The sequence below is a fragment of the Haliaeetus albicilla genome, chromosome 8, assembly GCF_947461875.1.
Source record: "Haliaeetus albicilla chromosome 8, bHalAlb1.1, whole genome shotgun sequence".
Lineage (NCBI taxonomy): Eukaryota > Metazoa > Chordata > Aves > Accipitriformes > Accipitridae > Haliaeetus > Haliaeetus albicilla.
In genome coordinates, this window is record NC_091490.1 from 40,963,004 (window position 1) to 40,986,771 (window position 23,768).

The 23,768-nt window shown below is 46.0% G+C and overlaps 1 protein-coding gene across 2 annotated transcripts; it reads left to right on the forward strand.

The window, feature by feature from the left end:
- The first annotated feature begins 1,575 nt into the window (after positions 1-1,575).
- Positions 1,576-23,717, forward strand: PIAS4 (protein inhibitor of activated STAT 4). Of its 2 annotated transcripts, none has more exons than XM_069790207.1 (11): positions 1,576-1,711; positions 5,115-5,550; positions 11,622-11,706; positions 13,452-13,493; positions 13,913-14,003; positions 14,351-14,479; positions 14,567-14,672; positions 18,086-18,159; positions 18,321-18,481; positions 21,967-22,097; positions 23,029-23,717. In XM_069790207.1, the coding sequence occupies exons 1-11, from the start codon at positions 1,685-1,687 to the stop codon at positions 23,232-23,234; spliced, it is 1,488 nt and encodes a 495-aa protein (XP_069646308.1). In that variant the 5' UTR covers positions 1,576-1,684; the 3' UTR covers positions 23,235-23,717. The 2 variants fall into 2 exon arrangements, with proteins under 2 accessions (XP_069646308.1, XP_009926817.2); XM_009928515.2 differs by lacking the exon at positions 1,576-1,711 and adding an exon at positions 4,123-4,965.
- The last annotated feature ends 51 nt before the right edge of the window (positions 23,718-23,768 follow it).

Genomic DNA, 23,768 nt, shown 5'->3' on the forward strand with positions numbered 1-23,768 from the left:
CGGTGTCAGGCAGGGAGGGACCGGCGGGATGGCGGTGGAGCTACACCCAGGATGGATTTGGCCTCCCGCACTCTCACTGTGACAGGATGAGTTATCAGCTGTTGGGGTTTCCATAGCAATCATTTGAATTTTTAGCACCAATACTAGCTTTTGCCAGACTGGAAGGGAACACTGGGGAGCCTGATTAACATATTGGCCTGCCTAGCAAACTGGCTAATTGCCTTTTTGTTTAATTAGCTTGTGGGGTTGGTGACAAGGAGGGGAAAGTGCTAGAAAACCTCTCCCAGCGCAGCGTTTCACCCCGACTACTGGGGTTACCTCCTGGCAACTCAGCCTGGAGCTGGAGAGGACGCTGCTGTGCACTTGCTGCTTAGAAATGGAGCAAGCAGACCCCAGGGGGAACAGTATCGGGCTTAGGAGAAATAATTTCTACCTACGTAGAAGGTATTTTTAATAAGTGATGAGTTATTGGAGGGAACGTCTCCTCCCCAAGCGCCCATGGGGGGGCACAAATGCTGCCCTGTGCAGGAGGGCTGGGGGATCTCTGGGATGCCATTGCCACGGAGCAGGTTGGTTTTGGCCATGAGGTGCCACGTGTGCCTTGGCAGGGAGAGTGTCTGAAGGGGAAGGCATGGCAGGAGGCTCTCAAGGCCCCTGAAGCAGACGCGTGGTGGGGGAGCGGTATCCCTCGCTAGCGGAGGACGTTGGAGGGTCTGGCAGCTCCAAGGTCTGAGATCCAACAGGAAAATCTGAGATTCGCAAGTTCAAGTTCAAGCGGAGGCTGCTGCGGGGTGAGGAGGAGGATGGTTAGGCCGGTGTCCTTTGGGTTTCTGATGAAGGCACAGACCCAAAAGCGCTGTTTTCTTGGGTTTTTCTCCAGAACGTTTTCTCTTCAGAAAAGCCTACAACAGCCACCCGCTCTTCAAAAGTGTTTCCCAGCAAAACCACGTGTGATCGGGTCCGGCGCTCCCCAGTTTCAGGACAAAACTGCCCTGGGGCATCAATGCCAAAGACACCCCAGGCCGAAACGAAGCACCCTGGCATACGGCCAGGAGCCGGGGTGCAGGGGGGGCGCTTCCCCAGCCCTCCCCTCTCCTCCCTGGGGCCCGCAGCCTCCGCCAGCTTCCTCCAGCATGGCCCCAGCGCTGCTCTCCTCAGTGGGGAGGGTGAGCAGGACACGGCCACACTCTGGGACCTGTACAAGAAAGCAGGGCCTCGGGACAAGCCCACCGGGCCCCGGGGCAGAACCAGGCCGACACCGGGCGTAGAGAGGCCTGGCCTGGGGCATCCACCTGCCGCCATTTTGGGGGCACCACTTATCACTCCTGGGGAGGGGGGCTGCGCTGGCACCTGCCCGCTCGTTCCCAAACTCTTGCTCGCTGAGCTGGGGGGGTGCGTGTCTCCAGCCCCCGCTCCTGTGGGGTACAGCCCTAGGGTCGCCGTTCTCATCCTTTCCCCCCCACCTCCCCCCCGTTTGGCGGGGCGCTGTCCCTTTAAGCCATCCGGGAAGGCGGTGCCGGGCGGGGCGGGGTTACTGCGCCTGCGCGGCGAGGCCGCGGCCCGCGGGGAGAAGAGGGCGCGCGGGGATTGGGCAGCTCGCGGCCCTCGCGGCCCCTCCCCCGCTGTAGCTGGGCGTCACGTGACTCGGCGGCGGCTCCCGGCGCGGTGGACGCTGGAGGCCAAGATGGCGGCGGAGCTGGTGGAGGCGAAAGTGAGTGAGCTGTGCCCCCCACCCCACCGGCGGGGCCCGGGTCGGCCCGGGCGAGCTCCCAGCGGGGTGTACCGCGAACGGCACGGCCTCGGCCCTGGCCCCGGCCGTGAGAGCTGAGGGGGCGGCGCCCCGGGACCCCCCCTCCTCCCCCCCTTTTTTTTTTTTACCTCAGGGGCTGCCCCGCCCCGGCCTCCGGGCCCGTCCGTAGCCCCCGCCGGACCCCGGGCCTGGCTCGGCCCGGCTCCTAGCCCCTGGGAGCCGCCCGCCCCTGGGCCTGCCCCTTGGGCCGCCGGGCCGGGCCCCGGCCTCCCCCGCAGTTAATTCCCAGTGATTAATTAGCGCAGGTGTTTTTTTCCCCCCCGCCGCCCGGCGGGGTCCCTTCCCCTGCTCCCCGGGCTCCTCGCCCCGTTCCCCGCGGAACCCCGGGCCGGTCGTGCCCGGTGCCCGGCTTGCTCTCCGCGGCCTGCCCTGGGCTCCCTGACCGGTTTGGGGCCGCGACCGGTGGGGCGCGGAGCGGAGCTGTCCAGCCGGGCCCGGCGGGCGGAGAGCTCGGGAGACATGGCAGCGGCCCCGGCCTGGCTTTGCCCATCTCGCCGTGGCTGGGGCCGGGGGCGGGAATGGCGGTGGGATGAGCAGTGCCCGGCGCTGGGGGGTGTTGGGGCAGAGCCCCCGTCTCTCCATGGCGGGGAGGCTTGGGGCGGCCTCTGAGGCTCCTCCGCGGTGGGGTGAGGTGAAATGTCTTCCCAACAAACGTGCCTGAAGTTGTGTTGTGCTTCCAAGGTGTCTTGTGCACCCCATCGATGCCTTCTGGGGTGAAATGTCCCTGCTCTGCTGTGGGTTTCTCCTTTTCCCTCTGGGTTCCCGTTCACCGGCACCTCTCTGGGAGCCGGGACTTCTCCGTGTCCCGCTGCTGGTGCGTGGCAGCGCAGAGGACCGGCCAGTGGCACTTGAGTGGGCTTTACCCAACAGCGTCATGGGGAAGCTGGTGTTGAGGGTGCTTACTGAGCAATGCCATCGGATGAAAAATGTTTAGTGCCTGCAGGATCAGCTCATCAGTGAGGATGTGGCTAGATGGCTGCGAAAATAAGATTTGGAAGAGGCTTGTTTTAGGAGGCATTGCCCTCTCCCTGCTGTTGGGCCTCCCTCGGTGTTGTGAGCTGAGCCCAGGACTCTGGGGAGGAGGTGTGCTTCCAAGGTGTTGTGGTTGCCCCCATAGTGGGTGTTTGATGGGCTCCTTGCCGCTCACATGCGAGGCCTCCTTGGGGGGAGGAATAGACCTTAGCGTTAACAATCTCAGTAGTTAATGTGATCTCTCTACTGCTCATACTGTCGTGCAGGTCCAAGCTTCAGTGACAGGTTTTCTTTGTCTGAAGTTTGTTCTTCTGTTACTGCTCAAATCTGGTCATCCTTCTGGATCTTAAATCCTTCTAAATGCAAACTGCAGAAGACTGTCAGTTCAAACTCTGCTTTATGCACCGACAGTCCCAAGTGACCGGTGGTGTAGGAGCAGTGAGTGCAGGAGAATACCTGTCTGCTGTGCTGCTGTGACTTCCCTGGTACTGCGCTGTTGATGTGCGTCACTGCCTTGACGTGTTTATCTTTGCAAGTATGCTGTGTATCCTCAAAGTGCCTTGGAGAGGACAATACGCTCTCCATTTTGTAGTTGAAGAAAACTGAAACGCAGAAACTAGATTTCTTCAAGATCACACAGGTAGTATCTAGTGAAACAGCAATATGAATCCAGATCTCTTGAATCCTGACCTTTTGGCAATTAAACATCCTTTCTCTCCTCTTTAAAGTTATCTGCCTTTTTTTTTCCTCTCATCAAAGGTATTTTGGGACACATCATGACTGCCAAAAATTTTAACTACAGTCAGTGATGTTTGTGTAGCATCTTTTGGGCTTCCAGATTAAATGACAGATTTCATGAAAAAAGAGAAAATAAATGGTACTTTCTCTATAGTCTAATTCCCACACATGCAAAAGTGGCTGTTTAAATGTTTCTGGAGTCAATAGTAGCTTTCTTAATTTAAAATAAATAAATAAATCCATAGCCGTTTTATTCCAGGAAATTACAAGGCTACTATTAACTTCCACAGAAATCTGACTTTTATGCCTTGCCTTTTTTTTTTTTTTTTTCCTAATTTAATCCTCAAACAAGAGTGGAGTATAGATTGGGGAAAAGAGACCTGCTGGATCTCTTCCTCTGTTTTTTTTTAAACTGTGGGACAGCTGGGGTTTCTTGAGCTCCTGTGTTTTCCACAAACCAGGAAGGATATTGAGTGAATATATGTGGGTACCTATCAAATGTATTTTCAGGGCAGCTTGAATTTTCAAAAGCATGTACTTGATAAGCTTGTCTTGTGCACTCATAAGGCTGCTTTGTTATGAGAGAGAACTGAAACATCGATCTGACCAGACTCTAGCTCTAGTTTTAACAGAAATCATTTCTAGTTCTTAGTCTCATGGAAAGTTGCTCTATAGTATAGTATAGTATGGTCTTTGAATCTGCTGACAGTTACAGGCCTTCTGAGTTTCCGCAGCAGCAAGAGAGTAAATTTTTGAAGACGGAGGTAGTTTTTTACTGCTTATCAAAACACTGAAATTGATAATACCAGTGCAACAGCAAAGGCAGCTACTGGCTGTGAGCATGGGGGAGTGCTTGGCAAAGCACCCAAATAGAGTTTGGAGGCATTGTTCTCATGGGAACATATTTCTCTGTCTAATAGTCTTTTAATACCTTGCCATAGTCTAAAACACATGGTTTTTTTTAAAGGTCCTGTATATATAGGAAGGATTCTGGAGGGGGTTTTTTGCGCACACAGATAATACACAGGTGCACTGAAATACAGTATGAAAGAATTGGTGGCCCTGGTTCACTTAAATGTTGTCTGCCTTCAATATGACTTTCATTTCCTTCCTTTGCCTTATGCTAATACCATTTTAGATGAAGTTGTTAATGTAGCTCCCTTACCCAAAGGTGCCTGGGAAGTTTGGATGATTTGAGCCTGTGTGCTAAAGGAGTTAATTTGCTCTTTCACGTGTGGGGGCCTGCTCTTTGAGATGTTTTCCTTTGTGGTCACTCCTGCTTCCAGTCAACCTGTCTTGAGGATGCTGAGCATTTATCACAAATGATTTTTGAGTGATTTGATGACTATCCTGTTGTTTCTCTGATTTTGGTGATATTTCAGTTGATGATCTCCTCTGTATTTGTGTTGCTCAAACAACTACCTAAGAAATGGGATGCTAATCAGGTGAGTAACGGCTGATTTGAACAGAAGGTTTGGTGTCTGTCTTCTAAGGGATGTTTTTATTATTTTGGATTCCAGTTATAGAGTATAGTGAGAACTGACACTTTGCCTTTTTATAACTGTAAGAACGTTTTTAATTTTTTATCCCCTAGAACATGGTGATGAGTTTCCGAGTCTCAGATCTTCAGATGTTGCTGGGTTTTGTTGGCAGGAGTAAGAGCGGACTTAAACATGAACTAGTCACCAGAGCATTGCAATTGGTCCAATTTGACTGCAGCCCTGAAGTTTTCAAGAAAATTAAGGAGCTCTATGAGACTCGCTATGCCAAGAAGAGCTCTGAAGTCGCGCAGCCTCAGCCACAGCAGCACCGGTCTCCCGAGGCACTCTCCATACATTCATCGTATGACCGCGGGAGCACCGTTGCTCGGACTTCTATCTCCACTACTAATATTGACTATCCTGCTCTCTATGGGAAATACCTTAACGGACTGGGAAGGTTGCCACCCAAAGTTGCAAAGCCTGAAGTTCGGCTGGTGAAACTTCCCTTCTATACAACCCTGGATGAACTGCTGAAGCCAACAGAATTAGGTGAGTTTTCAATATGCTGGTGCCTGTATGATGGGCTTGATCTGGGAGAGAAAAGTGGAACAAGTTTAAGTGTCAAAAAGGTCACAGTGTTTTCAAGGATCTGTAATGTCATGTGACAGAGGAGAGATTGATTAATGTGGTGGTGGATGCCCTTCTCTCCCCTTATATTTAGAGTTTAGGGAAGAATATTTATATCTGGGTTTTTTCCATTGCCTTAGAACAGGAATGTGGTCACTTTGAGATGTAATTTGAAAGCCTGTCTTGTTTGGCTGTAGGTTTTATATCCTTCGTTGGAAATGCTGCTGTGTTGCACATTGCAGTCTTTCGCTGTGAATCATAGTCTGTCTTCTATCTTCATAATTTGGCAGTATATTGATGAAAATCTTTCTGTGTTGGTGTTGCACCTGTGCTAAGCAAGTATGCTGGCATATTCTACATTAATTTCAGTGCTTAAAATACCTGACCTAAAGCCTCCTATGGATGAAAGAGGGTGGTACACATATCAAACAGTATTTCTGACTCTTCTTTTGTGCTTGTCACACTTATTTGTGCGTGATGCTGTGTATTTTGAGGGGCAACTAGGAAAATTGGATGAAGTGCTTTTTCCCACCCTGGGCCTAGGAGTCTGTTGGGTTTTTTTCATTATTTTAATTCTGAGAAACAAATAGTATTGTCTCTGATGTTAAACATAATGTTCTTGTAGCAAAGACAGTATATACAGAGGAGAAATACCATTGTAGTCTGCTGAACTACAGTGTCTCAAAGTCAATGTGGTAATACCAGGCTTCACTACTAAATGAACCTAGAACTTGGGAAGCTGGTCTGCCTTTGCTGAAAAAAATGCTTGATGTGCATGTGGATTGGAGGAAAAAAAAAAAACAGATGAAGATATGATTGTGCAGGTGCAAAAAAAAAAAGACTAATTCATCAGAATTTATATCTATGTAATTTTCATCTTCATTTGGAGGCGTTAAATATGTTAATGCTGTGACCATTTAAACAGTCAAGGGGTGGGTGCCAGTGTAAAGCTAAAATATTTTTAAATGCTGTTTGGGGAATGCGTTAGTTCAGTCTTAAATGTGGGGTGGCATTTGTTGGTCAGGAATGCAAATGTAGTCTTTTGAAGGAAAAAAATTTTCAAGAGGTGGAAATGTCCAGAGATAGGAGAAGAGCCTGGATATACTTACTGTGATTAACAGATTTTGTTAAAAGTTGACATTAAATCTTCTACATCAGATCAGAACCGAGGTCTCATTAAATTTAGTATCTCACCTCTGTTAGCTGACACCTCCCTCGGGTCAGCTTGTTCCTTAAAGCATATTTAACTAATTTTCCCTTTTGGTGAGAGTTTTCCCCTTAACAGTGGGGGATTGGTGGTGAGTAGCTGGGTATGAACAGATGTTCAGTCTTCATTGTCCCAGTCAGCTGTTCAGAAGCTAACAATGTCTTCTAGACACTTGTTTAATTTTCCCAACCTGGTGACCTGCGACTATAATTCCTTCTGCCTCTGCCAATGTGAATAAAGAAGCATTTGTTTCTCTGTAAAACTGGGGTTATTTCAACACTGTATGGATATCGGCTGCTCCCCATTGCCACCTGGAACAGCCGGGTGCTGGAATAACTTTGACGTTACACTTGTATGGAGCTCTGCTTAGTGCGGAAGGATGATAAAACAAAGAGCTCTGAGGAAAATGGAGTGGTTTTCCATATGGAAGCTGTACCAGTTCATGCTTTGCTGCCCAGATTTCCCATTCTGTGTCTGGACCAAGCATAAGCTCCTTGTCAACCTCAGAAACTTGTAACGTGGAAGTACCTGAAATAGATTTAAGATCTCGGATCCATTTAGAAACACCCAGCTGCTGTTGTAGTACCCCATTTCCCTAGGCTACAAAAGAGGTATTTTAAGCATATAGCCATGGTGGGAGTAGGGGAAGCTTAATTTATATGATCCGAACTCCAATTGGAAGCATCTTTATTAATGAAAAGGCTCTCTTGCCTCTTTGAGATGATTGCCTTGAGATCAAAGGTGAGGTGGGCGATGCCTAATTTGGTCTGTAGGCAAGCAGATTCCCTGAAGAGCTATCAAATTACTATTATACTTGTAGACAGAGGTGGCTTCAGCCAAAAGCAGATAAATTAGGTGCATTGCAAACCAGCTAATATCTCATATTTGGTAACTGCACACACAATTTCAGTCAATTTAAGTATTGAATTTAGCATCTGAGTTATCTACATTAAAACAGCTTCTGCCGCAGCTTTCTGGTTTGGTCTAAGGACATCAACATAAAAGAATTCTTCTAATTTACTGAAATCACCGCAATTCTCTTGGGTAGATAAGGCTTAAAATTAAGATTGATCAGATACCTTTTAGAGGGAATGAATGCTAATATCTGTCCTGCATTGTATTTTAAGTAGCTAACAAGCAGAGTATTTATGTGAGCTCTGTGGTGTCTGAGCACCTTGCTGATAAGTGTACTTATCCTCTGGCACCTTTTTGGGTAAAACAGTGTGAATATAGTTTTTGACAGTAATGGTGTGCTGTAAGGAATTCTGAATATTTTTTTTTTGTTCTGAATGTTAGCTGTGACAGCCTGTACTTGCTGTAGATACTGAGGCTTCTGGTCTTCTCCTGGAGGCATGCCAAAGGAGATCTTGTGATGTAGTAGGAGGAGAAGGCCATGTAGGCTGGGATGTCCTGCCACTGTCAATGTAAACAGGATTTGTTTGGGTTTTTTCCCTTTGATAATACCTGCCTTGCAGTGGTGGCGTTGCTCTTCTCTCGTGTAAGTAGTAAAACTGCTGCTCCAGCCCCCTCCTCTGAAGCTGGACTCAGTTGCTGTAAACAGGGCCACTGATTTTGTGGCAAAGGCAACTGCCTTCCCCTGACTGAAGAGCAAACACCACTGCATTGAGTGATCTCCAAGGAATCCTAGCAAAAGCACACACCCACACTGTTGCTGTATTCACCTGAACAAACTGTGGTATGTGTTAAAATGAGTGCTTCCTCCGCTTACAAAAATAAGATGCCTTACAGTCAGCTTGCCCCATCTCCCCAGACGCACATGAACACAACTGCCCTTCAGTCTAGTCAGAGTAGTTCCAATAGCCAAGGAGGAAAAAAAACCCCAACCTATATATTGTATTGTGCCCTGAGGTGGGCTGTTCTGGAGCAGCTGGGATCTGAATGAGGTCTCACAACAGGCTCCTCAGCCGTACAGAAGCCTCCTGCCAGCAGCTCATCTCGGGCTGATCTGCCTTTGGGATCTCCAGCCACGGTGATGACAATATGATCTCTCTTTCCTGGGGGTATTTGATGTCTTTAGCAGGTTTGACCAATAAGTATAATAGTGAGGAATGTTACGGTTTAAAAAAAAAAAAACCAAAAAACCTCTAAAACAAATACCAAAACAAAAAAACCCAAACAAACCCTTGGTGCAGGGAAACCCTAAAACTCTGAAATCAGTGTAGTCCTTATTTTGCCTGGCATGGTCTAGCCTGCCAGATAGAGAGCTGCAGATGAGGTTGGCTTCCCAGAATGGGAATCCATTGCAATTACATTGGGCTAAAGTCTTGAATATGGTTTGCCAAGTTCTTTTGGGTTTTGGAAGTTTTATGTCTTGACTCATTCTGAGGATTGCTGATTGAGCTCAGTCTTAAAAATTGATTTCCTGCTATTGTCAACTGTTAAAATAAATTGATCCCAGCAGCCGTTTTACAAGTCAAGGAGCTGAGTTGTGTGCTAAGGCATCTGTCCTGGAAAAAGGATGAAACTCGGTTATATTAAAATATTTAGCTTTAAAAAACAGAATTTTTTTCCTGGCTGCTCAGCAGAGAAATTAATAACTGATTAGGTACCCTAAAAGTGTACATCTTGGAGTTTGGGCTTATTTTTCAGCATTAAGATTTTGAAGTATTGGGTCTTTACACAGGTCTGTCTCGGAGAGGTTTTTCTTTCAGTCTTTTGGGGAATGTTCTCTTGCGCTTTTCTCCGAAGCACCCAGTTCTGATTGCTGTTGGCGACAAGGTGTGCATGGACACATCCTGAGTCCATACCTTTTTGATTTTTTTGTTCTCCCTTCAGCTGTTTTTTGTTCAGGTAACTGGAATGCTTTGCGTGACTCTCCAGCAGCTTTCTGTGAGCACAGTTGAGAAGTACCCCTCAATTCTTGCCTGGAGAAGGGTCTTTCACAGTGAGGAATAAAGAAAGTGGGGAGCATGTGCTGCTGCTTCTCATTTCTCTTACTTCACGCAAAAAGAGGAGAGTTGTTAACCAAGTAGCTGTAGAGAAACGTAGGTACCTGACTAATCTTTTGTTTTCCTGCACCCACGGTTGCACAGTCAAACTGGGTAGCCCATCGGTACCTGGTCCTTCGCAGCTAGGGCTGCTGTGCAAACTCACCATCGTACCCCGTTCGTGGTAGCGGTGGTCTTTCAGCCTCAGCCCAGGAGCAGCACTCGCTTCTGGTGTTGTCAGCAATGATGTGGTGTGTCACAGAAGTGAGAAAATGACCTGTTTTGAAATTCAATAGTGTGGTGGTTTTAGTGCTAGCATATTTTGCTGAAGAGGTGATAGCAAATTTGTTGGATACTTCACAGGGTTTGACTTCTGTCTCTGATGGCATCCTCCAGTGGCGCCAGTCAGTGCTGCTGGCAGCCTGCTTTCGGCATCTAGGCGCTCTTTTTGTAAAAGAAGGCCAAGCTGATAAATGCAAAATAAAACATGAACAACTCAGTTTTCCTAATCAGGTTTGCTTTGTCTTTGTGTAGCTCAACAATCAGGAGGACAGCATGTCTATAGACAGTTATTCAAGCAACGATATTAAAATGATTTTTTTGTTGTTCTTATCATTCATCACTTTCTAAAAATAACAGTCCTTATGAAATGCTTTACTTCTCAATGGTTGTTTTGATCAAGAGACATTTGGATGGAAACTGGAATTAAATTAAAAGTCCATAAAGATACCTTGATTTTTATTTTTTTTATTTCTGAAAGCCCTTTTTGCATTTTTAAAGCTGAATTACCAAGGGAAGTATCCATAGTCAGTGAATCAGACTGTCACCTTGTCTTCCAAGATCTTAGAGGTGCTGAGGTTTTACTCTTCCTTCATCTCATCTTACTCATAGACAGTAAAGCACACTTTCCTATTTCTCAAATTCTGGTATGTTGGCTTTGAATAAACAAGCAGTTGAAGTGATGCAAAGAAAAAATCCTATTCCTGCTAAAAAAGAAAAAATACAAGCTATTTTATCACTTCCTGTTCTTTGTATTTATCCTGTGACTTTCACCAGCTCAGGCCCTCGACTTCAGTTGGCAACGTGTACTGACAATAAAATTTAGCGTGCTTGAATTTAATAACAGGTACTAAGCGGAAGTCATAACATAAGTTTTCCACACCTCAAGCTTCATTTTAACCATGTTAAATGCATTTGATCTTAAAATTGTGAATGGATAAAAGGCCAATTAATCTGGGTTCTCAGTTAAGTGTTTCTGAAAGTGGAATGCTGTAACACCTTACCTATAAATGTACCCTCAAGGTCATGTGTTTGTAAGTCATGTTTTGTCTCATGTTTTTTGTGATGCTTTTTTATTATCTAAGCTGATCTTTTTGTTGTTGTTGTTTCCTTTCTTTTCCAGAATCAGTCTGATCAGTCTGGTGGTTTCATGCTTTCATGTCATGCATAGGTCTCTTCTTACGCTTCTTTGAGTTCTAGTCTCTTCACTGTGATGCCACTTATGGTTTGTTCTTATATGAACCCACAATTGCTGGCTCATTGATTATTTGAAGGGAGGAAAAATTAAAAAAAAAAAGCAGGTCCAAATCCACTGTGTACTATTAGTGTGCTAACTAGCAAAACAAGCAAGCAATAAATGAGCAAAGCTGTAATCAACAGTAGATTTACCAAAATGCATGATGATTGGAGTTCTTGTGCAGCTGTATGGCAGGAAACAAGACTTAAAAATAAACGTAGCTCAGAAAATAAAAAAATCACCTTGTGCTTAGCAATGTAAGAAGAGCTAGATATTATCAGTTTGATGTCAGTCTTTTTTTTTTTTTTTTTTTCCTTTTCAGTTCCACAGAATAATGAGAAGCTTCAGGAAAGTCCATGCATTTTTGCATTAACACCAAGACAAGTGGAGTTGATCAGAAATTCCAGGTATTTCTTGTTGTGTATTAACAGTTCAAGAAAATGTAGCTGTATAATTCCTGTGTGTTCTCTCTCTGTGGAAGCCTTTGTAATCTGCAAGGAAAAAGTTTGTTTGAGAACATTAGCAGACAGGCTACTTCTCATGTAAAGCAAATAGCTGGGGGAGGTGGGAGGTGCAGTTTTACTCATTTAAGTCCCTAAGTTTCTCTTCTGCTCCTCTAATCTTGCTTTTGAATAGTACATTTGGGCAGGAAAAGTGGTATGTAATTGTTGATGACCTAAATTCTCTGTTGAGCTTGTGTAGTGAATTCATTTGTGGATTTTTCTTTGCATCAAAAGTTCAAAAGCTATACGTGTAATGCTGTTTGCATCTGAAAGAAAGCTTCCTTGTTGTAAAGGATGCTATAGTAACTGCAAAAGAAAACATCTTGCACCAATTAGGATTTACCCTGACCTCTGTCATGATGCAGTTTTTGATTCAAACAATGAAATGCCTAAGAAATGTCAGTGCAGGCAGTAAGGCTTCCTCTTTTGCTGACCTGCTCCGTTGGTCCTTGCTGCTATGAAAGGACAATGATGCAGAAGAGGTCCTCCAAAACTAAGCGCAAAACCTTTAAATATTTCTCTGTATGGTAAAATCATACTGTTATCATAGAGTTGAAGAAAGATGATGTTTCTTGAATATCCAGTGCTTGATTACTGTTGTGATCCCAGTAGGTCAACAGAAGCAGTACAGGGGAAGCTGTTTGAAGACTTAACAGAAAGGAAATGATATACCACGGAAGTCTTTAAGGGTGATAAAAGACTACACACATTGTAGCTGATTCTTGGTGGTCTTTTCTCCGTGTATTCAGATTTGTGAGAAGAGATTCAGTATCAGTAACACAGCTGAAATATTTCATAGCGGGGGTTCAGTGAGAGTCTCGAATGATCACTCAGCACAGGTCCGTCATCTTCCACTGCTTGTGGGTGGTATCCAGATGTGTCTCCCCCAGATCTAAAACTACCGTATCAGCTCTTGTCTGTCAGTTGAACTGAGGGTCCATCCCTTCGACCCCCAAAATCAAAACAGTTATACTAAAACACTGAATTGGAATGCAAAACGCTTTCAGAGGCAAACCAAGACTAATTTGGGGATCTTATCTAATGCATAAATTAGAGTATGTTTTGTACCTGTGTATAAAGACTACTAATAAAATGCCCTTGTTCTGGGATATGTTGCTTTCCTGATAGCAGCTGAAATCCTGTTACGAATAGCACTCCTGAAGTTAGCAATATTAACAGTTGTTCTGCTGGTGCCATAATACGTGGTTCCTTGGTTTGCATGAACAGCTTTAGCTGAATAATTGAACAAAGAGAGTCTTGAAAGAATGCTGTCAGGTAGACCTGACCTTAAAACCTAGTTTTTGTGAATGCTTACAAATCAGCAAAAGGATGCCAGGCAAATTGATATCTTTCACCCAACACCTTACAGTTTTGAAAACCCAGAGAAAGGCTATAGGATGGTGCATTAGGAAAACAGGACCACTGATATTTGCAGGGGGAATTGTACAATTAAATAAAATTCTGTAAAGTAATTCTTTAAAGGTCTATTAAAAAAAAAGAACTAAAATTCCCGAGTCTGGCAAAAGTCACAGCTGATTTTTGGTTGTTGTGGGTTTTGGGGTTTGTTTTTTTTTTTGTGGTGGTGTTTTTTGTTTTTAGTGTTTTTACATAATTAATCTGAAGTTTCTGTTTCTTCTTTAATTTACTAGGGAGTTGCAACCCGGTGTGAAATCAGTTCAGGTTGTGCTAAGGTATGTCTGAGCATGGGGTTGATTTAACATCAGGTGCACAAGAGGGGAGGAGGGAATGCACTACCAAAATATATTAACTTTCAGTGTGGTTTTCATGGCTACAAAGATAACTTTGAGTCAGAGTTGGTTGTTCACCGCTACCTAACGCAAGCATCTTAAACTCTACTTTCTAACCTCTTCCTATGTGTACTGCTTGAGTTAGCGCTGCAGTAGAAAACAGCAGCATGTCAGATTTTGCTGCCCAGGTATCGAGCCTGCATCCAATCTGGGAGAGCTGAGTGGAATTGGCTTTGCTTTGGCCAGATGAGGGAGCATGGGTTGGTGTGGTGATGGTTGGCTGCTGGTAGCTATTGATGTGCAGAGAGCTTTGAACATGCAAACAGCACAGGGATATTGAGAGACATGTTGTTTCTTTACAGAATCTGTTACACAGACACTAGTTCTCCTCAGGAGGATCAGTACCCTCCGAACATTGCAGTGAAAGTGAATCATAGTTACTGCTCAGTGCCGGTAAGTCAGCTCGGCCAGGAGGTGTGACGTTGCAACTTTGGAAGGATTTGTGTGATTTAGAATGAAATTGGTTTTGTGATGAATGCAGACAAGAAGCCAGAGTATAAAAGTGCACTGCTTAGTTTAAAGCTAATTTTCTAATGAATTAGCTATATTGTTAATAAACTGTTCTTGCAAAAAGGCTTGATCCTTTTTACTTTGTGCTTGGTCTGACTGTTCAGCTACCTTCTACCCCCCTCCTTGAAAACTGTGGGTGAGTAGAATTTAGCGAAGCTGATGAATAGATGTACCCATGTAGAAGCATCTTGAGTAAAAAAAAAAAAATATATATACTCTTTCTGCCTTAGGGCTACTATCCATCAAACAAACCTGGAGTGGAACCTAAAAGGCCCTGTCGTCCCATCAACCTCACCCATCTCATGTACTTGTCTGCAGCGACCAATCGCATCACCGTTACCTGGGGGAATTACGGGAAGGTACGTGCCAAAGGAAATTGGACAGAACTGCACAAACGAGTGCAAAAGAGCAGCCTTGCTCATTCTGTCCCTTCCTTCTCTCATTAGAGCTATTCCGTGGGGCTGTACTTAGTGCGGCAGATGACCTCAGCAGAGCTGCTGCAGAGGTTGAAAACCATTGGGATCAAACATCCAGAACTCTGCAAAGCACTTGGTGAGTATGTCTGCTTATGCGGTGGCTCGGGGAGGTCTGCTGTATGCCTGTCAGACTGCAGCATTCCTAATAGCCAGGCTACTAGAAACGTGCTTGGAAACAGCTGCCAAGTTTTATACAATTTCTTTCCTCCAGTTATATAAAAACACTTTTTAATTGAACAGACTTGCTAAGCTGTATGTCAGTCGTGTGAAATTGCCCCAAATCTGTGTGCAAGTGCAGCACTTCTGCAGTGTGCGTTTCTCATGGCTCTGCAGAAGCTCTGCATCACTTTAGTTGGATTTAGAATTTGTCCCCAGGTCGTATCGTGGTGAGTGCCGCTGAGGGCCAGTGTCGTTCTGACGCGAATGGCTTCATGCCTTCACCTGAGTAATTATGAGCTGACGAACATTACCACAGCACCTCGGCCTTGACCCGCACTATTTCCAAAGGAGATTTCTGGAGCAAGGGATCCTGGTGAAAATGTCCTGCTGCCCTAACCCCCCGTGAATCCTAGGGGCTGGCAGTGGGATTTCACCACCAGCACTTTCATATGCGTTGAGAGCTTCAGAGAAGAGATGATCCCGAGAGATGCTTATCCTAGACCACTCAGGTAAATCATCGTGGTATGAGGCAAATGCAAAACATTACTGAAAATGAGGGGAAGTTACCTTTCCAAGGCAGAATCTGACTTGCAGCTCACGAGAGTCTGGAGGATTTCCAGTTATTTAATGTTATTGGGGAGAGCAGTCTTGCTGTTTATTTTGCATGGGAGAACTAACACCGTGGATCGTGATGGTTTTTAAAACATACTATTCAGATCATGGACAACTCTTATTGAGTATAAGAAACATAATCTTGAAGATAGATGGCAGTTCACAGAGGAGATGATGATTTCGGGCATGTCCAGTCTTCAGATGCCTAAAGCACATTGTGGGACACACTGCTGCTTCAGCCAAACTTCTGATCTTCATGTTAAGTGCAGCATTTCTGCAGCAGATGCTGAGCACTTCAGTATCTGTGTGCCACACCAAATAGTGTCCATGGCAGTCTTGATCAGATTAGACCGCTTTGACAGCCAGCACTTATGTATTGACATAAGAAATGGAAGTTCCTATTTGTTAGACATCCACCACTCTCAGAAGCCCAAGGCACTGGCTGTGCTCCCTTTTTTGCAGTTCACCAGAACCTTAAATAGATTGAGCAGAAGCTGGCTTTTGAGTTGCCCTAAACTGCGGAGGATCCTCACATTCTTCTCTGGCACTTCTTGAAACCCAGCTCAGCAGTATGTGCTGTTCCCTTTCAAGCAAGCACTTGCAGGATGGACTCTCAATCTGAGAGTGACAGGCAGAGGTTCTGAAAGCAGGTTTCTTGCCATTTCTACTCAGTAACAAGTGTGTGCCTCCAGTTCTACTGAGTTAGATAACTAACAGCTTTGGCTGGACTTCGGGGCAGGGATGAGTTGCATTTTGTGACCTTAAATTTAAGCAAATAGGAACGTTGTCTTCTTTCAGTTCCTTTGGCTTGTTACTGCTTGGAAGCTGTTTGGACATCTGAAACTGGCAAGCACAAGTAGCTTGTAAACTTTGCTTTTGTAGCTCTGGTCTGTTCTGCAAATAATTCTGTATCATGTTCATTGCAATATCCCTCAGTACTCACTAAAGCTACCCTTTGACTTCAGTTGCATCTCGGGGCTGACTCATCTTCCTTTGCTTATGCTTCTGTTGACTTTAGTATAGGAACATTGTCTGGAAACCGAGATGCTTAGATACATGGCTGTGGATCCAAAAGTAGTCTTAAGACAGCTTGATTCTAATCAGGAGGTCCTAGAAAATGCCCATTTCTCCTTCCCATGTATCATAGTAATTGATGCACAGAGAATGGTCTTACAAAGAACTTTACAAAAAATTAAGCTTGGATGAAAAGTCTCCTAATGTGAAGAAAACAACACCAAATCTTGTAATCTCGTGGGAATTTCACATCTGAGAAGTCACTCTCTAATTAGAGCTGTGTGTTGCAAAACTGCATGTAGCCTCATTGTCTGGAGACATCTTGTTATGATCTGAAAAGGTCAAAATAAATGGTTGACTTGCTCCAAATAAAAATGGTGATGGAAGTGTCAAAGGCCTTTTCAGACAGCAGCATTAGCAGCAGCTACTCTTTAGGAGCTGTGTCGTAGTTTAAAGCTAATTTTGTGTGTTGATTCTGCACCTTGATGCGGGACCTGCATGTGCGGGACCTGCATGTCTGCTGCTCTTTTTTATTTGCCTGCAGTTCCTCTGGGTTTTCCTTTCAGGATGCAGCAGTGGTGGCAGGATTCTCTACCTCCTTTCCTAATGCCTGATTCTTTCCAAATATGTGCTGTATCGCTGCTTGTGACTGTTTTTGCATGGCTGCCTTGCTCTTTGAGCTGTCTGCCCTGGTACCTCTGGGTCTGTTTGTGGTTCCTGTGAAACGGGCTGCTGGAATAAATGAGCTGGCTGGCATATAAGATGAAGAGTTACAGCCCAGTAGCACTAAGAGGAGGCTTGTTTATTTGATGGGGAAATGATGAGATGTGGTTTCCTGTCAATTTGACTGTATCCCATGTTTGCTCACTTCTGGGGGGACTTTCTCTGAATTTCAAGGGGCAGGGGGAGGCAGTTAACCCTGTCCTATTGCCACTGATCTTGGAAGGGAATAAAATCCATCGTGCTTATGCTAATGACCAGATAAGCCTAAACTGACTTCGTTCCAGAAGTCTTGCCATGTGCTAGAGCTCTGTCCATCCACTCTTTCCCCCGCTGCAGGAAGTCCAGGTATGTGGGTGTCTTAGTCCTCTCTGAAGTGGGACAAAGTTAACTCCCACTTGGCTGCCTTGGTATAATATTAACATGAAAAAGCTGGTCAGCAGTGTCATTTCCTCCATGTACCCCAGCTGCCCAGCCTGTAGTTTGTAAATAAGAGGTGGAAGGGTCGCTAAGAGAGCATTAACAGCGTAGCTAGCAGATAACGTGCAGACAGTTGCCCTCATCCCAACACCTAAGTCCATCCCAGCTCCTTCATTTGGTCTTCCTGGAGGAGAGGCAGCCTGTGCTGTTTGGCTGGGAGACCTGGGTCATTGGGAAGGGGGATTTGTAAAAAAAAGTGAGCTTCCTCAGCCAATAAATACTTCAGCTGGCCTGTAGGCCATGAACTGCCTCATCATGCGCAAGGTTTTCGGCTAGCCAAGCAGCGTCTCTACTGAGTTCTGCAGGTTGCGCAAGCCTGGTCCAATACCACAGCTTTCTGTCTCCTATGTGCTCTGTCCCTGACTGGCAGAGGTTGTCATCTGTGGGGAAAATGACTCGTATACAGCCAAGGGCTGTTGGTGAGCTGCTTGACCTGTGCTACACGCTGTTTCCAAGGTTTAAGTTTGCATCTGTTAAATTTTGTGCTCTCTACTCTTACTGCAGTAAAAGAGAAGCTACGCTTGGATCCAGACAGTGAAATTGCCACTACAGGTGTTCGCGTCTCTCTTATCTGTCCGGTAAGCCTTTGCAATATATTTTAGTCTGTTTTTGTCAAGAAACCCTATTCTACTGTCAGACCACCTTTGCAAACTAACGAACGTTTTTGCTTAGGAGGAGAACTGTCTGGTGATGGCTTGGGTGGGTTTTATTGCTGATCATCTGCTTTTTGGTTCAACAGCTAGTGAAGATGCGGCTGTCTGTCCCGTGCCGGGCGGAGACCTGTGCACATCTGCAGTGCTTTGATGCAGTCTTCTACCTACAGATGAATGAGAAAAAGCCCACATGGATGTGCCCTGTGTGTGACAAACCAGCACCCTATGACCAGCTCATAATTGATGGGTGAGTACCTACACTTCTCTGTCCTCAACCCCTTTCTTTTCTCTGCTGAGTGTGGCATCTTGTCTTTTGGTCTGTGCGTCTGATTGAAGTTCACCTCAAAACAAAGTTGGAAGCTTATTCTGCTGGTGCATAATATTCTGACTTAATTGTCTTGGTGTGTTAGAGCAAGACTTGACTGTTTGTCTGCCATTCTTAATTTTTGGATTACACTGAAGCGTTTTGAGAATCAAGCTTTTACTGCCTCACTCTTTTCATCAGGCTGATGAACCTGCACAACTAGCTGCCTTGGTTGACTGATACCATGCTGCGTGGAATAAACCACTTTATAAGCACCCGATAAGGTGGTTTTTGATAGGAAGCATCTTGTTTTGTTGTTGGTATGAGGTGCTCATCAGCTCACAAGCAGTTCTTGGCATACTGTAAATGTGATTGGGGGATCTTCTCTGCCAGCTCTTAAACCAAACATTGTGCAACATATAGCCCCTGAGACAGCTACAAATGTAGTATTTGGAAAGGGAAGGGATACCTCAGTAGAGACTATTTGTGTTTTGCATGCCTATAGGGGGAAAAAAGCAGCAGGTTCAGATGCACTGGAGGGACAGAATTAAAATGCTTTGGATATATTGTCCAGGCTGGATGTTTTGTGGATCCACCTGGGGTTCCCTGGGCCTCCCACCCTGGTTCCCCTGGGGACACCCAGTGGTGGTTGATCCCTGCTACCAGGCTGAGCCTGTGCAGCAGGACCTTGGGATGCTCAGGGGTCCCCAGGGGCTCCCTGCTGGGGGTCACCAGCCCCCTTGGTGTGCAAGGGGACACCAGTGCACTTGTCAGGCAGATGGAGTATATGTTGGGAGGGAACCAGCTTTTGGTACAGCACTTTTAGAGTGGATTTGTGAAGGGCAGACTGCAGAGTTTTGCTCCAGCCATGCATTTGGGTCTGGCTGCTGTCCTGGGACTGCTGCCTGCCCTGTAGTGGGCTAGAAAGACAGAACCATGCCAGCATCCCCATTCTTGGTATTCCCAGTAAAGCAGCCCCTGTCTCTTCTGCATGAGGGATGTTTTCTTTCTACTGTCTTATTTTGAATGTGGCATAGCTGTAGTAGTACTGTAAAAGCACAGGAGGGAATTAAAGCAAAGTTCCAACAGCATTTGGAAAATGGTGAGGCAAAAAATGCATGCCCCAAGCCCTGCCAAGAGTTCTCCAGCCGTGAATTGGGGAAAGGTTGCTTTAGACTCGGCGCTCAACTTGTCATCTGGTTTTCAGTCCATATGGGAATGGTGTTTCCCGTATCTCTGGACTAGAGTTAGCTTGCTCTGTCTTTTTACCAAAGAGAAGAGCAGAGGGCTCACCATAAGCTAGGAGAGCTGGAGTGCTACAGTTCAGCAGTACAAGAACACTTTGGAGGTGATGCTCATATGTCTGAGTGAGGTTTGGTACTGGAAAGCTTGAAAACGCAGCTGTGTGCCAAGAGGATTACTCTAAAATACAGGAGATCTCCCTTTCCTTGTTGCAGACCTGGCAGACGGAGTCCTATATGCAAACTGCAGAACGAGCTAGGCTGACAGCGGGGGCCACCTGAGGCAAGCCAGAAAGCTGGCGACGATGCTTGTCAGCTCCCAAAATATGGGTTCCAGAGGCTATCTCTAGAGGAGAGCACAATAAATTGCCTGGCTTTTGTCCAAGAGTAAAGGAAGAAACAAGGAGTGAATTAATGCCAACAGTAATCTCCACCCCACCCCCACCCCCCCCGCCCCAGAAGAAGCTTTGTTGCCTCAAAATGCAGGGGGCCTGTTTTATGGGCTGGGACCACTGACATCTTTAGTGGTGCTAGCCAAGCTGAGAGCAACCCTGAGGACTGGTGGAGCAAGATGCATGGTTGTTGGCTTCTGGAAAATTATCTCCACCCTCATGGCTCGTATAATTGGCCTCTAATGCAGGTTCCCTCAAAAGGAGGAAGAGTTTAGAGAAATTGTTTAGGTGCATCCAGCTCCCTTGGCACACAAGGCAGTGAAGTGAGCAGACGAGTCTCTGCCTGGGTGGTATATTCCCAGGGCCAGGCTGATAATATTCTGAGCATTGCTGCCTTTATAGGTACTGATTTGATCCAGGATTTGTGGCTTTTTAGACTGTCTGAAGCAGCCTAGGCATAGATAACCTGTTTGCTTTGTCCTCTGGCCAACACTGACAGGAAAATCCAGTTCCTTTGGGATCTCTAACAAGGCTGCTGAGACTGAAGGGGAAGGTACGAGGGGTTGGATTGTGGAACCTCCACAGGTCAGCACTGCACGTGTTCCTCCTGGATGAGGAGGAGGAGGTCGTCATCACTGGTGAAGGCTCAGCAGATTTCTTTGTCCCTGCTCTGCAGTGCTCAAGACTGGGTTTCAGTGCCAGTTCTGTTGGATGAAGGTAGTCTTCAGACCTCCCTTGAAAGTAAGCTGGAGGGAACCTGGCAGTCACAGCTGGATGTTGCTAGTCAAAAAAGGGGCGTAGGCACCTGAGGAGGTAGTTGGTTGGTCAAGTCTAAGATCCTCTGGGCCCTGCCAGCTTTTTTGGAATTGCAGCCTTGGTGGTTGTTCTGCTGGATGACAGGACCGTCTGTGGAAACGCCTTTCCTACTTCAGCTGGGAGAAAGCAGAAACTTTCTCCCACTACTGTGCCATGAATAGTTATCTTGAGCTTGTAAGATCTTTGTTATTAGTTCTCCTTTATACTGAAAGGAAATGCTCAAATCCAGAAGTCAATAAGGCCTTGCAGAACAGTGGTTCCAATAGCGTGTCCAAATAAACATCCCAGGCAAATGGCAGGACATAGCAGAATAAAGCAAGTCCCCAGTTTCTGAGGCACAGTGAGCCAGAACCAGGGTCTTGTTCTGGTTAGTGTCTCTGCAATGAGAGATGGCCGACATTGAGGTATCTACACTGGGTCTATTTTCAGTGGTTGAACATCGGGGGTTTTTTCTGTTGCAGGAGGCTGCATATATTGTTTTGGTGGCTGCTATGGAGGCTTTGAGAAACAGAACTAGGAAGGAAATGAAGTGCTGCTTGTTGGATTGCTTATTTCTTAATGTCATAGGATATTTTGTCTTTTGCTGACGCCTTGGTGTGAATGTGTACCTGCACCAGCCCTGATGTAGCTCTAGATGGGGCATCAGATGTTTGTCTGGAAGCAGCACCACAGACCTGGGAAACTGGGTGAAGAGGCAAGACTGTCTTCTAATTGCACATAATTAAAATGTTAGTTCATGGTTTAGGTACGTTGTCAGAAAGGACGGGGATGGCTTGCAATGTCAGAACCTGTAGTTGTTTTATGGAAAATAAAACAAGCCCTTGACTGAAAGGGCTATCTGTTTGGCAGCCTTCTGCTAACACCAAATTTCTTTTAAATTTAGGGCTGTTTAAGGTGAAGATCCAGGTTGATGGCCCATCACTAAATGCATTCACTGATTGCCTTGAGCTTAATAGATGGCATCTTTTCTCCTGCCCAGGCTCCTGTCAAAGATCCTGACAGAATGTGAAGATGCAGATGAAATAGAATACCTGGTGGATGGCTCCTGGTGTCCCATCAGAGCTGAGAAAGAGCGGAGCTGCAGCCCTCAGTGTCCAATATTAGTTCTAGGTGAGTATCTCTGGGGCTAAAGACTTCAAATTACTGTAGGAAATGTGCACAAATTGCAAAATTAGAGTTCCCCAGCTGCCTTGGGAAAAGCTGTGATACCATAACGTGAGTTTGGCTCTCGGAGGGCTTCCTCTGGATAGGCCCTTCGTTTTCAGCCTCTCCAGAAATGAACACCATCGCCAGGGTGCATCGCATCCCTGCGGAGGAGGGCCCAGGCCAAATGGGTTATTCCGCAAAGCTGGGTTGTTGCCAGAATGGCATCGAACAAGTTTGTCGGTACATTCACTTCTGCAACAACCCCTGAAATGTCATCGATAAGACCAGCCTGGAACAGCACTGTACTACTTTGTGGGAAAAGAGGATTTTGACTGGAAGGGCTGTCTGTTGGGCAGCCCGCACAAGGCCAGGTCCTCTCGCAATGGTGATGTCTATGGACGGGGTTGGCAGTGTTGTTGCGTAGCTTCTGGCTTTGGCCGAGCCAGTTCCCGGTTCTCAGGCAGGTGCCGTTGGGCACTGTAGCAAGTTCTGACCCCAGAGAGAGCATCAGGTTTGTGGCATCGGCTCAGTTTTTAGGCAGCTGCTTGAACGGAGTTTGTTTCATGCACTCCTTTGCCTTGTAGACTTGACATCAGGAAGCATTTCTTTACCAAGAGGGTGTCAAAACACTGGAGCAGCCTTCCTCAACAGGTGGTCGATGCCCCAAGCCTGTCAGTGTTTAAGAGGCATTTGGATAATGCCCTTAAGAACATGCTTTAACTTTTGGTCAGCCCTGAAGCAGTCAGGCAGTTGGCCTAGATGATCATTGTAGGTCCCTTCCGACTGAACTATTCTGTTCCAAGTACCACACAGCCATGAGAGACCAAGAGTATCGGAGCGTCCCTAAACTGGGCATGAAATGTCTTAATTAGTTCTCTTTCCCCACTCCTTTCAGGTTCTTCAGATGTGAACGGGCTGTTGCCCACTCCTAACGGTAACGGTGAGAATGGCAAGGCCACTGCTGACGTTGTGGATTTAACACTGGACAGCTCATCATCGGAGGAAGAGGAGGAAGAAGATGAGGAGGATGATGACGATGATGAGGGACCACAACCAAAACGACGCTGCTCTTATGAGAAAGGTTTAGTTTCTGCCTGCTGACTGCGGAAGCAGCTCTGAATCTCAGAATGGACAGACTTGAATACTCTGGTGCTTATTAAACTGGAGGAGGGGGAGACTGTCTTCTCCCACCTCATCTCCCTTCCTCCCTGATCTCCTTTGACTTTCCTATTCCAAATTAATCATTAAAACAAGAGAAAAAGAAAAAAAGAGAAAAAAAAAAACCACCACAAAAGAAAAACAAACCATTGAGCTGCTTCTTGGTTGGAAGACGACCCCACTCAAAGCCTGACCCTGAACTGGAGCCTGAAGTAAGGAAAGTGTCTTAAGCCAGGCAGTCAGAATCCACAGCTCGCTGGTCTCTGCTGCCCTTCACCAGGACGGTTTGAATCGGTGGAGTTCATCTGCAGATCTACAGGACATCTAACTCCCGTGCATCTCCAAAGCTGTGTGCATTTTTATTGTCTTGTTAAATAACCATTCCTTAATTAATCTAAAAGTTTTTGCTGGACGTGTGAGTCCGGGGTGGGGAGGGGGGGGGAGTGGGGAGAGGGACAGGAGATGGGTGGGGGGGTG

Bases quoted from the DNA above. Each gene is read 5' to 3' on its own strand.
- PIAS4 (XM_009928515.2), top strand. From the start codon at position 4,906: ATGATCTCCTCTGTATTTGTGTTGCTCAAACAACTACCTAAGAAATGG. The intron at 14,673-18,085 runs GTGAGTATGTCT...CTCTTACTGCAG, and splicing joins AGAACTCTGCAAAGCACTTG to TAAAAGAGAAGCTACGCTTG. The intron at 22,098-23,028 runs GTGAGTATCTCT...CACTCCTTTCAG, and splicing joins GTGTCCAATATTAGTTCTAG to GTTCTTCAGATGTGAACGGG.